We start from the raw sequence: 13,669 nt of genomic DNA on the forward strand, positions 1-13,669 counted from the left end.
TGTATTAGCTAAAGTGGCACTTTAATTGGTTCCAATGTAGTACCTGACATTTGATGAACTGCTGTAACATTTTTTTTTATATCTTCTGCTTGTTTATAATGAATACCTATGTTATATTTGAATGTTGCATATAATATTCAACCACAGAACAACAAGCCTCGAGGTTTTGTTTCATGCTCCAGCGATTTTTCTACTACATTACTAATTAGCATGCACATTTTGGTTGCTTTAGCTCAAAAAGGACACTGTTATGTAAAGATGGGAATCAAAACCATTATATGCTAAACATTTTCAGCATTCAGACATATAAATATTTCTTGTCCTTTCTGTATTGATATTTATGGTTATCTCCATTTTTTTTTATTAAGAGATACCATATTTTGCAATGGTTATGAAAGATATATATACACACACATATAAAATGTGTATATTACAAATAGGAATATATACATATATGTGTGTGTTCATTATATATGAAAGGATGGATTTTAGTCCTTTGCTCCAGTCAGCCCCTCACATGCTTTTCGTTTTATCTTTAAGAGCTCTACCCAGTCCTATTCCAGAGGGCCGCAATTTAAGTTCAGTTTCACTATCATTTTAAGCCAATATAAACTGGCACTGGTGCTCAGAGAAACAGTCCCACCCTTCCCCACTGCTAGTTTTCACATGCCCCTTCCTTGTGCCTTCATGAAGCCGCACGGTGAACATGATCAGGATACTGATCCCATCAAAACTGATGTTTTTCTTCCCTTTTTCTTGTGTTGCTGCTGTTATCAGACAGAGTGAAAAAGAAGGGAAAAGCTGAGTGAATTTTAATAACTCCCCGATCCAGTCACTACACAGCTACATAACGGTCGGCAGCTGAACAGCAAGGAAAAGATGGGGAACAAGAATGCCTCATTTCACAAGTGGGAGTTCATGGGGGCTTGAAGTGCTTATGAAATTAGACCAAATGAGCACAAACCTGGAAGACAAATTAAGGAAAAAAAAAAAATCCCAAGCTACATATGGCTGGAAAAGGATAGCTCAAAGAGGGACAGAAACTAACCAAAACAAACATGTTACCAGAAAAGGCACAGTTTTACAGATCATTCTGGGCTGAGACCAAATTTTAAGTTAACGATACTTCCTCTGTCTATATTAACATTCTCCTCAAGTCCTGTGTGCTTTTAAAGTTTTGTCCAAGTTTAGAGGAATATGAAAACAAAAATCTCTACTGAAATGGCTACTCAAGCCAAATCTTTTGACGCGTCCTGACACGACGTCCTGCCCACAGAGCTCAGTGTGCCCAGGGAAGCGGCCAACGCGCCCCGCAAGAACCGCGCTAGAATAAGCTACATCTGAGTTCCCGGTGTTTTCAAATACTGCTTTATTTTTAGAGTAGGCAAGAACACTTTAATTAGTAGAGTGAAATTCATCTAATGCCAATAAACTGAAGTCCAAACACTGGAAAACCTTAATCATACCTGAAAAGACCCCAATCTTACAGCTTATCTCACTTTCATAATCTTTTTATTTCCAAACCCCATAATGATGGCAACTGACAAACTTACAAGCCAGGTATTCATTAAACTGCAATCATCCCGATGCAAACACTAGAATGCAATTCTGCTCCCAGTTAGTTTCATAACTGCGGATCTAGAAAACAAGGTATTGGTCATAACTATATCTGACTGCAAACAGGATTCTGAACTGCAGGAAAACTGTATGTCGAGAAGTATAGCAATTCCAAATGCTACATGCTCCGAACACACCCAGGGCACAAATGCTGCCTGCAGCCTCCTCGCTGCATTCAGAGCTTTTTCTTAAATCTTAATGCATCCTGCAGCAAAGAGGAGAGCTTAATTATTCACTCTCTGTATTTCATTTGTTCCAAATGTTAATTGAAATTACATTGCATTTCAATTTAATGTCTCCTCAATCTTTTATTCTAACAAAATATGGGAAGAAGGCCTTGCTTTAACCCCTTCAAAACCAATCACTATTTACACACCTGTATCATATACTATTTTGTCTCTTTAAAATCAAGAAACTCATTTTTGCCATTCCTCAGGACCACACAACTTTCTCAAGACCTTTTTTAAGCTCTGAAGCCACAGCAGTGCCACTAGGTTTGAAAAAAAGGAATATATTAATTTAATAGTCCTTTACCTACCATTAGATGTAAAAAGGTTTAAAATTGAGAGAATTCACAGTAGGATCAGAAAGTTCAAAAGTTCTGCTTAATTAAGCACATGGCCTTGAAGAATTGTAGCACCTTAGGTAGAATCTTTTTATTTTAAAAGTTCCGCAAGTCATTTTAACGATGCACACTCTTCAAATCTCCTATACATTAAAAGCCCATCAAAGCAATCATTTATCACCTACAATTTTTGCCCAGAACAGCTTTCTTCCAGAACAGTCTTTCCCTCCTTTCTCACTAGGCCTAAGATCAACTGGAAAACATATATTTAAAATATAACAGGACAGACTTAAATCCCTTCTAATAGCATGAGAAGAAAAGAAATGGAAAAGTCTTTAACATCTTTAAAAACAATTTAGAAACTATGTGTTGCTCAGGACCTCTGCACAGTATATTGGGGCCTTGGAGCACTTTGAGAAGAGCATCTCTGGTCTTTTAAAAATGGTTTAACTTCACAGTTAGCGACATGCAACTTAAATCTTATGATCAGCTCTTGAAAATTGTGAAAATATTACTATTTCCTGGAGCGAAATTAAGCTCTGCCTGGCTACCTTCGTGCTGGGGTAAGGAGAGCAACGCACAGGACGTTTCTCTTGGCATACACCCCCGAGCGCTCCTGCCACTCGCACTCTGCAGTAAGACTATCATTAAGTTGTTACCAGGGACTTTTCACCTTCGAAACAAGAGCAGAAGTAGCTCGGCCCTTCCCGACACCCCTACCCTTCCTATCCGCACTTGTCAAGCCCAAAATGCGCAGAAATCCACGTCCAGCTCCGTTGACTTTCGGCATTCCCGACATTCTCCTGCGGTCTTGGCTTTTCCACATAAAACTGATGCCATTTTTCTACGCGCTCCCTCCTCGCAATCACCAATGCACCAAGTCACCACTGGAGCCGGCCTCAGCTCCCCGGTACCAGCACCGTGACCCACCTCCAATCCAAACACAAACGGGACTTTTGAGGGGTTTTCTTCCCCCTTTGGATTTTTACCCGCTTTGAATGTTTTTTCCCGGGCCGCTTGTCCCGGGAATCCACCCCCCCGCACCGCGCCCGCTTTCCCCGGGCGCCCCCCCCCCGCCGCCGCGGCGGGGCCCGTCCCGGCGCCTCCCGCCCGCGCCGCCGAGGGGAGCGGCGGGGCCGCGGCCAGGCCGGGCCGAGCAGGGCCGAGCCCCCCGCGCGGGCCCCGCGCCCAGGAACCTGTCGGGACACATTCTTGAGGCGGCCGCGGGCGGGCCGAGGAATGCGGCCGGGGGAGCCCGGCCGAAACCGCCGCCGCCGCGGGGCCCCTCGCGGCCGGCCGAGCATCCCGGCGGGGAGCCGGGCGGCGGCGCCGGGCCCGCTGCCTCCCGCACTCACCCTTGGAGTAGAGCGACTTGGGGGACTCGAGGTCGAGGTCGGCGCTGAGCAGAGAGATGAAGTCCGAGGGCATCGCAGCTCCGCGGCCCGGCTGGGGCGAGGGGGGCGGCGGGAGCGGGGCGGGGGGGCCGGGCCGCGACGGGGGCGCTGCTGCCTCCGCCGCCGCCGCCGCGGGCTGCGGAGCGGAGACGCCGGGCGGCGAGAGCGCGGCGCTCCGCACCGTGGCGCCGCCGATCGAGGCGGCTCGGGCCAGGCCGGGGGCTCCGCGCGCGCCGTGGGGGGAGACCGGGCACCGCCACCCGCCGCCGCTGACAGGAACCCGGCTGCTGCCAACGGATCGCGCCCCGCCGCCCCCTCCGCCGCCGCTCCGCGCCTGCGCGCAGGGGGCGCGCGCCGCCCGCCCCAGCGCGCGCCGCCCGCACATGCGCACACGCCGCCCGCCACGGCGGGCGGAGAGGCACGGCCGCGGAACAGCCCGCCGTCAGGCCGCGCGCGCATGCGCACTGCCCGCAGCGGCCGCCGCCGGCGCACTGCGCATGCGGCGCGGGAAGGGGGCGGGGCGAGGCGGCCCGGCCGGAACAGCCGCCGCTGTGGCGGGGGGCGCGGAAGGGTCTAGAAGGCGGGGGGGGAAGGAGGGCGTCGTGCGATCTTGGGGCTCCCTCGCGCCGCGAGGGCCCGGCCGGACACGCGAGGGTGCCCCGGAACACGGCGAGACTCCCGGTCTCGCCCGACCGAACGGGGCCCAACACCCAGGCCCGCGCCTGGGGCTAAGGCCACCGCGGTGCTGCCATTGCGGCCTGGTCTGCAGCCATGTCCTCTGCTGCGGCTGGTACTGAACCCCCTTGTGCAGAGCATGCGGGCAAATCGGCTCCGTTCGTGCAGTCCCCAGCAGGGAGGCAGCATTTCCCAGCGAGTGACAGGGAAAGCAGTGCCAGCAGGGTGTTTAACTAAAGATAGTGTTGGTGTGAAGAAAAACTCACAAAATCTGCTAATCTGGAGAACATGGGAAGTGCTGAAGTCCACATATGTGAAAGCTGAGAGACTGGAGGCCCTTTAGAGCCTTTTCCTCTCACTAGAAGTGTCGCAGGTGGTAAGGAAAGGTCAGTTGATGAAAATTACTGGTCCAGCATGATAAAAATCCACTTTATAATTGGGGAAGGTACAGGAAGACAAAGCAACTATAGCATGGGAATGGACAAGGGTGTTAGGCAAATATCAAGGCGTGAAAAAAAAAAAAAAAAAAAAAGAGAAAAGGTAGTGAGCAGCCAGCCCGTAACTTCAGCGGATTTCCATTGAGGACTGTCTCCCCCAAGGACTTGCTCATCCCTCTTCTGGCTCCGTCTTTCAGTGTCTTTTGCACATTGGCCACATCAGGCATTTTTCCTTGTGGTCCCCTGCGTTGTGAAACCAGCAGCAGCCGAGCGGTGGTGTGTTTGAGATGCGCTGTGGGCTGTTCTGCTGTCCACCTCCAGCTGCCTGGCCGCACAAAGTGCCTTGGGACAGTCGTTTTCCCCGTGTGCGCAGCGGCTGCCGGCATCTCCGCTGTGCGCGTGCAGGAGCAGCGCTGCGACGCTCCGTGCGCTGGGATCTCATCCTGCAGATTTGTCCAGACGAGGGCTCAAAGAGGCCGTGTGGCATTTGCATTTGGCACGACAAGTGCAAGTTAGCCGGTTTCACGGCCTTGCAGGAGAATGACGACAACTGTGCGGTACACATGTACTTTTATTTGAAGTTGGATATCTCCTTCATTCCAGACATACTGATTTAATCTCCTGAGAGCTGGGCTGGCCTGCATCCCCTGCGTGACTTAATTGCCATTTGCGGCGCTCAGCGAGGGCACGCTGCTGAAGTAGTAGGTCTGCAGATTTCTGTACTGATTAAGGGCTAATTTGTAACCAGACTCTAGCTTTTCTTTCTGCTGCATCTCCTATTTATGCCTCGGTTGCATACTTACAGTTTTGCACAAGTCCTGTTCCGCGTGTGTGGGGATTTGCTCACGATGTTCTCCATGTTTTCCCTAAGAAGTCACCTTGTTGCAGTATGTGCAGCGCGGGGCAGCGGCAGCGCCCACGAGCCCCGCGCTGCGGATGCCATCGCGCTGGTGTAATGCCTGGTGACCGGCTCCCTGCCCCAGAATAGACCCGCACGTGGGGCTGAGCGGAGGCCGCGGGGCTGCGTCACACGAGAGCAGGCGTCTGCGGGACGTCGACATCGCTGCGGCCTCCTCTCCCCAGGAGGCTCCGCAGTTCGGATGGCGGATGGTACAAGTTGAGAATTGGCACTGCTGCCCTTGTCCCGTCTGCATGCCGGGTACCCTGATGGCAGCAGGGCTGCTGCCGTGCCCTGGCGAGAGCACTGCCGGAGCAGCCTGCCCCAAAGCCCGTCACACGGAATCACAGGATGGTTGAGGTCGGAAGGGGCCTCCAGAGCTTGTCTACTCCAACCGCCCTGCTCAAGCAGGGACACCCAGAGCACTTGGCTCACGGTCCCATCCACACGGGTCCTGCAGATCTCCAAATCACTCTACCCTCACCCTACTCCTGCTCAGCAGATATTCAGGGAAATACATGTCAAGGTCAATTACAGTTAGACTTTGCGTGCCTTCTACATATCAAAATACTACTTAAGGCAAGTGTTACAAATGCCTAAAAAAATTCAAACATAATTAAAACAAGAAAAATCAAACAGCAGTACTTTGGAATGGGCCTACACGCTTTGTTTCCTTTCTGAGATAAACTGATGGAATTCCATAAACTGATGGAATGAGAAAAATACAGTGAAAAACAGTGGGAGGAGAACAAGAGGGAATAAAGAGGGAGGTGAAGGCAGCAGGATGGGGCCCTGCTTGCACAGACAACCATCTTCAGGCAGACCCTGAGAACAGACACCTTGGTGGTATTGAAAGAAACGACCTTGCCACAAAGCAGGGACAGCAACAGCTCTCAAATACTGGAGGAGATGCCCTAAACAAGGACCATGTTTTCCTTCTGATGGCATAATTTACAATAATTCTACCTCCTTCCAATAATATTTCACAAAAATATTGAAAAAGTTTTTGACAAATGTAAAACAAATTAAGGGCATTTCTCTGTAACCTCTAAGACTTTCAATAATCTATGAGATTCTGATCATTTTATCACTCCTAATTTGCCTTTTTAACCTCTGTTTACCCTCAGGCCTATTCCCCCTGTTTGCCCTCAGGCCTATTTGTCCTGTTTACCCTCGGGTCTACTCGCTTTGTTTACCCTGAGGAGAAAACCTCAGGATAAAATGACATCTGTTGTTTTGTACAAGGCTCTTTCGCAGCCTTATCCATTCCTCTTTCCTACCTCATGCCGGGCTGTGCAGCGAGGTCATCACTCTTTGTCACCCCCCAGCTCAGTTAAGCTGGGGGCACCACGTTCGACTCCTGTTTTAGTTTAGACCACCTAGGAATGCAAAAATCAGCAAAAAGATTTGCTGAGCATGTTAATGCTACCCAAGTGATTGCAATCGAGTAAATACCACCTACAAATCCTATAAAGAAACTTTAGAGTCCCGATGCATTATCCTGCCAAACAGTACTGGGGTCTTTCATAGCTATCAAAAACATGCAGGAGAGAAAAGGAAAACTGAATGTTTGTAGCAGGGTCCAAATTAGCAGGCTCAGATTATAGGACTGTGGATTTAAAAGGATTAGCTGGTGAATTTACTGAACAACTGGCTATTATTTTTATCAAGTCCTGGGAAGTTCAGAGATGAAGGAGAGGTGAATGAATGTGGCAGACAACACAGAGCAAGGAGAAAAGTTGTGGAAAAATGGGGGAAGAAACAGAGGTGGCAACAGTTGGAGTGTTTTAATCCCTTCCCGTGGCTTTCCCAACCTGGGATGATGTTCCAAAGTGAAGTTGTCCTAACAGATGAGGAAAAAAAGACCAGAAATGTCTTGCTTGGAGAAAGGCCTTGCAGTGCTCAGGCACATGGAGAGCAGGATATTACCTCTAGCATGAGGGAGATGATGGGAAAGGCCAGATTTGAGGCAAGAAGAGAGGGTCTTGGAAGGACCAGGCAGGCTCGGAGTGCTAGACTTCTTGTGGGCCAATGTGGCTCCTCTGGGATACACACAGCATGAGCAGAGGGACTTGGCAAAATAACAACTGATACAGGCCAAAAAAACAAGGTACAGGGTTTACCAGAGTCCAGCTGGAGCCATAAATTGATGCGTGTTTAAGTAATCAAGAGCTGTGGGGAAGCGTCAGCAGAAACTGCTCCTCAGGGGGATCCCCAGCACGTAAAGGAGCCGAGCGGGGCGTGCAGGAGAGTTACCGCAAGGGAGGCTGCCGTCGGAGCGGCTCTGCCCTGTCGCGTTGGCCCTGCAGGCTTTGAGCCACAAAACCCAGTCTGTACCGTGGCTACCGGAGCCTCGTGCCAAGGCAGGGAAGAGCCGTGGCAAACTGAGCCGGGAATTGCCAGCCAAGGAGCCTGAACGCCCGGCTCTGCTCCCTGACCGGGGACGTACAGGGAAGCCCAGGGGGGACTCGCACCACACCACACTGCGGGAGGCTGGGGAGCGCCATGGGGCTGCCACGGCCTGGCTGTTTTTGTAGCAAAACCAACAAATCGGTGTCTTGTTTTTTTTCCACAGATGCTCATCTTATGGCACAAGTCAGTGAACAAGAAGAATAGCTATAAATGACCGTGACACAGATTTGATGTAGGAGTGTTGAGAGGCTCCTTCATCACTGGAGTGGTAGAGGAAGACCTTCCGATCTCATCTGACCTCCCGGGCTTACGCTGTGGTCTGTGCACTGCCTGGTGCAGCAGCCAAGTTAGCAACCAAATTTTCAGGCCTCCTTGTTAGTGCATGTCAATGGCCACTGAAGTTTCTCGTGCATTTTTCTGTATTTTTATGAGATTTGACCATTTTGTGCCTCGCATGGGCCTCCAGTCCGAGTGCCCAGGCTCACAGGTCTGGACAGGTTTGCTGGGGCTTTCTTCATGGGTGCTTTGCAGATCCTTTTCAAATGGTCAATGGGCAAGATAATTCCTGAAGGTCCCAACAGGGCAAGTTACAAAGGATGAGTCCAGTGGAAACAGTGAGCACGATCGTGACTTTGTACATGACGCCAGTAATGGAAGTTGGAATAACAAGGTAAAGGAAGTGTGTGTTCCACTGGGAGCAGAAGGGATCACAGCCGGTGGTGATAGGCAGGCGGTGGGTTTATTCGTTTATTTTTCCTAGTCTCCATTGTTGCAGAGGTTTAAATAACGGCCTCATTTAGGGGAATCTCCCCTGAGATGCCAGAGCAGCCTGGGCTGTTGGAGAGCCGGGCACGGCTCCTCGCGCGCCGGCACCAGCCCTCGCCCGGGCTCTCCCAGGGGAAGCTCCTTCCCAGGTCCAACCCTGCCGGCTAAAGGGCAGGACAGAAGGGAAGGTAACGAGTCACCAACCAGCTCCCGCCGCGAGGCCCTCGCAGGCAGATCCAGCACGAAGCTTCGGGCCGCCCCGCACAGGAATTCGCAGAATTATTGGAATTGTACAGGGCCCTGCCATCCCACTGGGGCAAGGGACTTTCAGGGGATTCACCCTCCCTTTTGTGACTTGTGGCAACACAGTCTGTGTCTTTTGATTTGGGAATTATAATATATGAAATTAAAGGAAACAACACGAAAAAGATCCCGACCAGTTAACTGCCAGGCACTGAAACAGGGCTAAATGTACTGAAACAGGAGACTTCCCATTATAAATCATGCTTTCTATGTAATTAAGGTATTTTCTCCTTTCATAATTAAGTTCTTCTCCCTACATTGGCAGTTGGATAGCAGCAGGTGCGAGTGGGACGATTTATAACCCAGGATCAGATGGATAAATTAGAAGGTGCCTGCGTAATATCACTAACTCCATTTGCAATTTCTGGCTCCACGTAGGTGTTTTATTTTCTAAATGTGCTAGAAAGACTGTCAGAAAATAATTAGGCTCTGTCAACAGTTCCCCTATTCCCAGATTACTGCTTCCTGACTCATTAGAGCTGTCGAGGTTGGCAGGAAACTTGTTTTATAGTAATTTCTGTTAGCAGTGTCCCTGGAGAAGGGACAACAGCGGGCACGTGACGCCGGAGTTAAAGCCATCCTCGTGACAGCAGGTCCCGGAGCCACCGCGCTGCCACCTGCATTTGCAGTGCAATTAGCAGAACCCGCACTAGAAATGAGTAGCTTCAGAGCCCAGTACTTGAAACGAAAAACAGGAGCCTCGAGGGATCCCAGCTCGCTTGGCCACTGTTTAGTCTGTGTTATTTTTTAAGGACTAGAATCCATTCATAATTTACTGTTTTTCTTCTGAATATTTGGCTGTTTTGTAAGGATTTAAGAAAGAAAGAAGAGAGGGACCATTTAAACCACATAAAACCCAAAGCAGTGGGTCTCTTGTTGGGAGTAGCACAATCCCAGCAAGTCCCTCTGTGAAATACAACTATTTCACTGAAACACCAAGGATTAAGAGCACAGAGTGACGATTCACGTGTATTTAGGTCAATAAGGAGCCGTATAATTAAACTAGCAAGTTTCACAGGTCAGAAGGCCCGTGTAGCCTGAGCCTGGTGTGTCCCCCAGCTCTGTCCCTCCGCGGGGCCCCGCTGCACAAGTGTCCTTGTCACTGCCGTAACGTGCTGATCCCACCGCTGCCTATTGCATCGCGTGGTTCATGTTCCTCCACAGCCGGCGGGTCCGGTAGGGAAGAGCAGCTATTCAGACTGTAGTAACTGCTCATGGAGTTGCCGAAAGGCTCTTCCCGGGGAAGAGCATGTGCGGAGCAGGGAACGGCGCTGCCCTGAACCTCGGCACAGCAGCACCGGGTAACGCAGAGCCGGGCTAGCGTTAGCCACGAGAGCAAACCAACGAGACGCCATCCACGCGGAGCAGAATCGGAGCAGCATTCCGAAAGGACACAGCACTAGCGCCTTGGAAGAGACACAGACCTCAGCGGCAGGAGGGCACAGACTTAAGAACTGGGCAGGTTTTGTGCTTTAAATAGTCCCTTGCTGGCTGCAAACACGAAGCAAGGACCACAACTGCGTCAGCCGGGTACCACTGACTCGGCGGGATGTTGCCATGAAAAAACAACGTAGGCGGCAACAGGTGAAGCAGCTCCTGCAAAACTGGAACTTCTTTCCCTGGGCAGGGATGGGTGGACCAGGCCTGGCATCAATGCGGTTTCAAACCGTGTGCTCCTCTAGCTGCTGTTTCTTTCAAGGAAGCATTTAAAAATAACCTTTCGTGTAAAAATAGTTCAGGGAGAGGAAAATAAATACATCATTAATTTGGAAATTTACTGATCGAGAATAATTAAAACTTCAAGCCTAGCGAGCCGCGCTAACGAGAAGGTGAGTCGAGGACAGCGCGGGGAGCGCTGCGGTGTTACCAACACCTCAAGCAGCGACCGTGATTACCGCGGCACCGTCTTTTCCAGCGCGGAGGCTGCTGCGAGTTTCCTCTCTTGACCCGAGCGATTTCGGCTCTGGTTTGTGCCAGGTTTGCTGAGCGCCGCGCTGCAGCGAGGGCTGCCCCGGCCCCAGGCTCTCCCAGCTGCCGCCTCCAGCCGGGACCCCCGTAAATCCCCTTCACTTGAAGCAACAAGACCACAGGACACAGGAAGCAGATTGAAAAGCAGTTCTGAAATTTCTTCCAAATTTCTGTAAATTTTGGATCCAATTCCACATCACCAAAGATCACCAAAGAGAATTTAGAGCAAAACAGCATTTGCCAAACAAACAGTCCACAACCCCCCTTCATAATCTGCATCAGTTTTTCCTCTATGAAAAAGCACATTTAGGATGTCCTGTCCCATGACCATGGTACCTGCTTCCTGCACCTCTGGGCAGCCTGATATCCAGAAGCCTTTCTGGGGATGCCAGATGCTTTCCTGAGTTGTCCTGCACCACTTTCCAAGAGCACCAGCCCCTGAAGCCTCCCCTTCCAGCTCAATTCACAATCTTTTTCCCCTTCACCCAGGCTCCTAGGCTACTGTCCTGCTCCAGTTGTGCATGTTGCTGTCATGAAAAGCTACAGAGCTCCAAGGTCACTTCCTGCAGCAGGTGACTTGGGTCATGAAATCCTCGAGACGGAATGATTCCACTATTTTTTCATTTTCATTATTATGAAATCTTTCCTCATTATAAAATCCCTATTTTGCAAGCATTGACGCTGCCTGTTTATTGCCAGGGCCCCTGCTCTTCGTTTCAGTCACTGCAGGGTATTTCCAGCGGCCCCGTGGCCGCGATGCCTGCACAGACTCGTCACAGCAACCCGTGGCTCTCCGCCTCGGTGGTAGCTGCCACGCTGAAATGCGTTAGCCCAGCTAAAACGCAGGCCCAAACCACACAATTCTCCATGACTTCTTCTTGCTCTTTTTAGGTCGCTGTCTGCTAGCTCTCCTAGCTCTCTTTCTGCTCTTTTCCAGGATGGTTTTGCAGGTTCCTTCCCTCAACTTGCTGCACAGTTGCCTCGACTGCAACCACCATAAAAGCTACAAGCAATGAGGCAAAGGGCTGCTGGGCAGGAAAGGGGTGTTACACTCCCTTTATTTGCAAGTAGATGAATAAAAATGAGTTTCCTGGTCTCCGTTTTGTCTTTGCATTGAAAACAACGTCCCTGCCAACACACTCCCGCAGCAGCAAGGACAGCGGCCGGCCCGGGCCCGGCGTCACCAGCACCCAGGCCAGTCCTACACATTGGGATGCACCAGAGAGAGCAACAGGCTGGGCTTACTCCACACTCACAGACCTCACGGCTTCCTATCCGACCAAATCTCTTTCCCTAACTCCGTTGCTGCCTGGTCGTGGCTCTTCGTGGGCTGAGATTTAGCTAGATTACGCCCTGAGCTTTTGCAGCACCGCTGCTGCGACTGCAGAAAGTCACATTATTGCAGCACTGAAGTACAGGGTAGAAGTAGCGGCCACTGACCAGAAAGCAGGTCTGAGAACTGGAAAAGAAACACAGCACTTAACACGGTAAATATATCAGCTCTTCATGAAGGTCTTAAATGCAAATAAGCAAAAAAATGCGGAAAAAAAAAAAAGAACAGAAAGGATATTGATTTCATAATGCTTAATATTTGCAAGTTTAATAATGATCTGAATTTAGGTCACTGTGGATTTAATTATGTAAACACCCCCATCCACCCCCCAAAAATCTGGATTGTGCTGCTTCCACGGAGCATTGCTTTCCTAACAGGCTGCAAGAACAATTGTGTTACTCAGGCCTGATACTCTGAACAAATTCCTTGGCACAGGCTCCGTTTCAACTGATGCCATCTAAAAGACTTTTTCCTGTCAAAAGGAAGACAAATATTGCATCTGCAATACCTCTGCGATGCCCTAACCTGTAGTTTTACCCAGAACTACTGTCACTAGCAAAGTTCTCCTGCTCCAGCTGCACTACATATACCTGCAATTTTGAGGAATTCAAGTCACAGCTTACATTGTCATAAACTGACATAACATTATGGGGCTTTGACAGCTCAGGATCACCCCAGGGAGCAGCAAGCAGCTGTTGAAAGCTTCTCCCCCCTAACCCTTTTATCTGGTTCTAATCACTCCTGAGAGCAGTTAAGAGCCGAACACAGATGAAGTGGACTCGCTGAGTTTGAAAAATGCAAGTAGGAGGAACACTCGCTATTCAGAAAGCATGAAAACAGGTGGACATGCGGTAAGGATGGCTTCAAGGGGCGTCCGACGGCTCGCTGCGCCTGCAGGGCGTTAGCGCAGGGCCCTGCGGCAGCGCGCGCTTCCCTGCTTCCCACCACAACCCGCTCCAAGGCTGCCACATTCAAACCTTGGCGGTCGGGAGCTCTGTACCTTGTCCCCTTGCTACTCCTTGTCAGCTAATTCCAACAAAACAGGAACGCACTCAAAGCTACTGCTCATCCTTCGCTGACCATCAAACCCTTTAACAGTTACATCCAATTTTGTCAAGGAACTGGGGTCCGTGAAGAGCAGCGCTCAGGTAGAGCTCCGGTGCAGTTACATAAGGCTTTGTGTTAGCGCTCGTGCTTCCAGTTTTTCACTCGATTCCTTTTCCAAAGCACCTGAAGGAAGCGGCCTCCACACCCAGCTTTAATTTCCCCGAAACGCTTTCTCGCCTGGGTGAAAGCCGAGAC

The 13,669-nt window shown here is 50.4% G+C and overlaps 1 protein-coding gene across 1 annotated transcript in view; it reads right to left on the reverse strand.

Annotated features, from left to right (window-relative positions):
• NFAT5 (nuclear factor of activated T cells 5) overlaps window positions 1–3,773 on the reverse strand; it is a 57,336-nt gene extending 53,563 nt beyond the window's left edge. The window contains exon 1 of the mRNA XM_088526215.1: window positions 3,538–3,773. Within this exon, the coding sequence (XP_088382341.1) occupies window positions 3,538–3,610 (73 nt within the window). The 5' untranslated portion in view covers window positions 3,611–3,773. The remainder of the gene's footprint in view (window positions 1–3,537) is intronic.
• Window positions 3,774–13,669: the final 9,896 nt, after the last annotated feature.

This window comes from Tinamus guttatus, unplaced genomic scaffold (assembly GCF_059628265.1).
Source record: "Tinamus guttatus ecotype Peru unplaced genomic scaffold, ASM5962826v1 Tinamus_guttatus_pri_ptg000244l, whole genome shotgun sequence".
NCBI lineage: Eukaryota > Metazoa > Chordata > Aves > Tinamiformes > Tinamidae > Tinamus > Tinamus guttatus.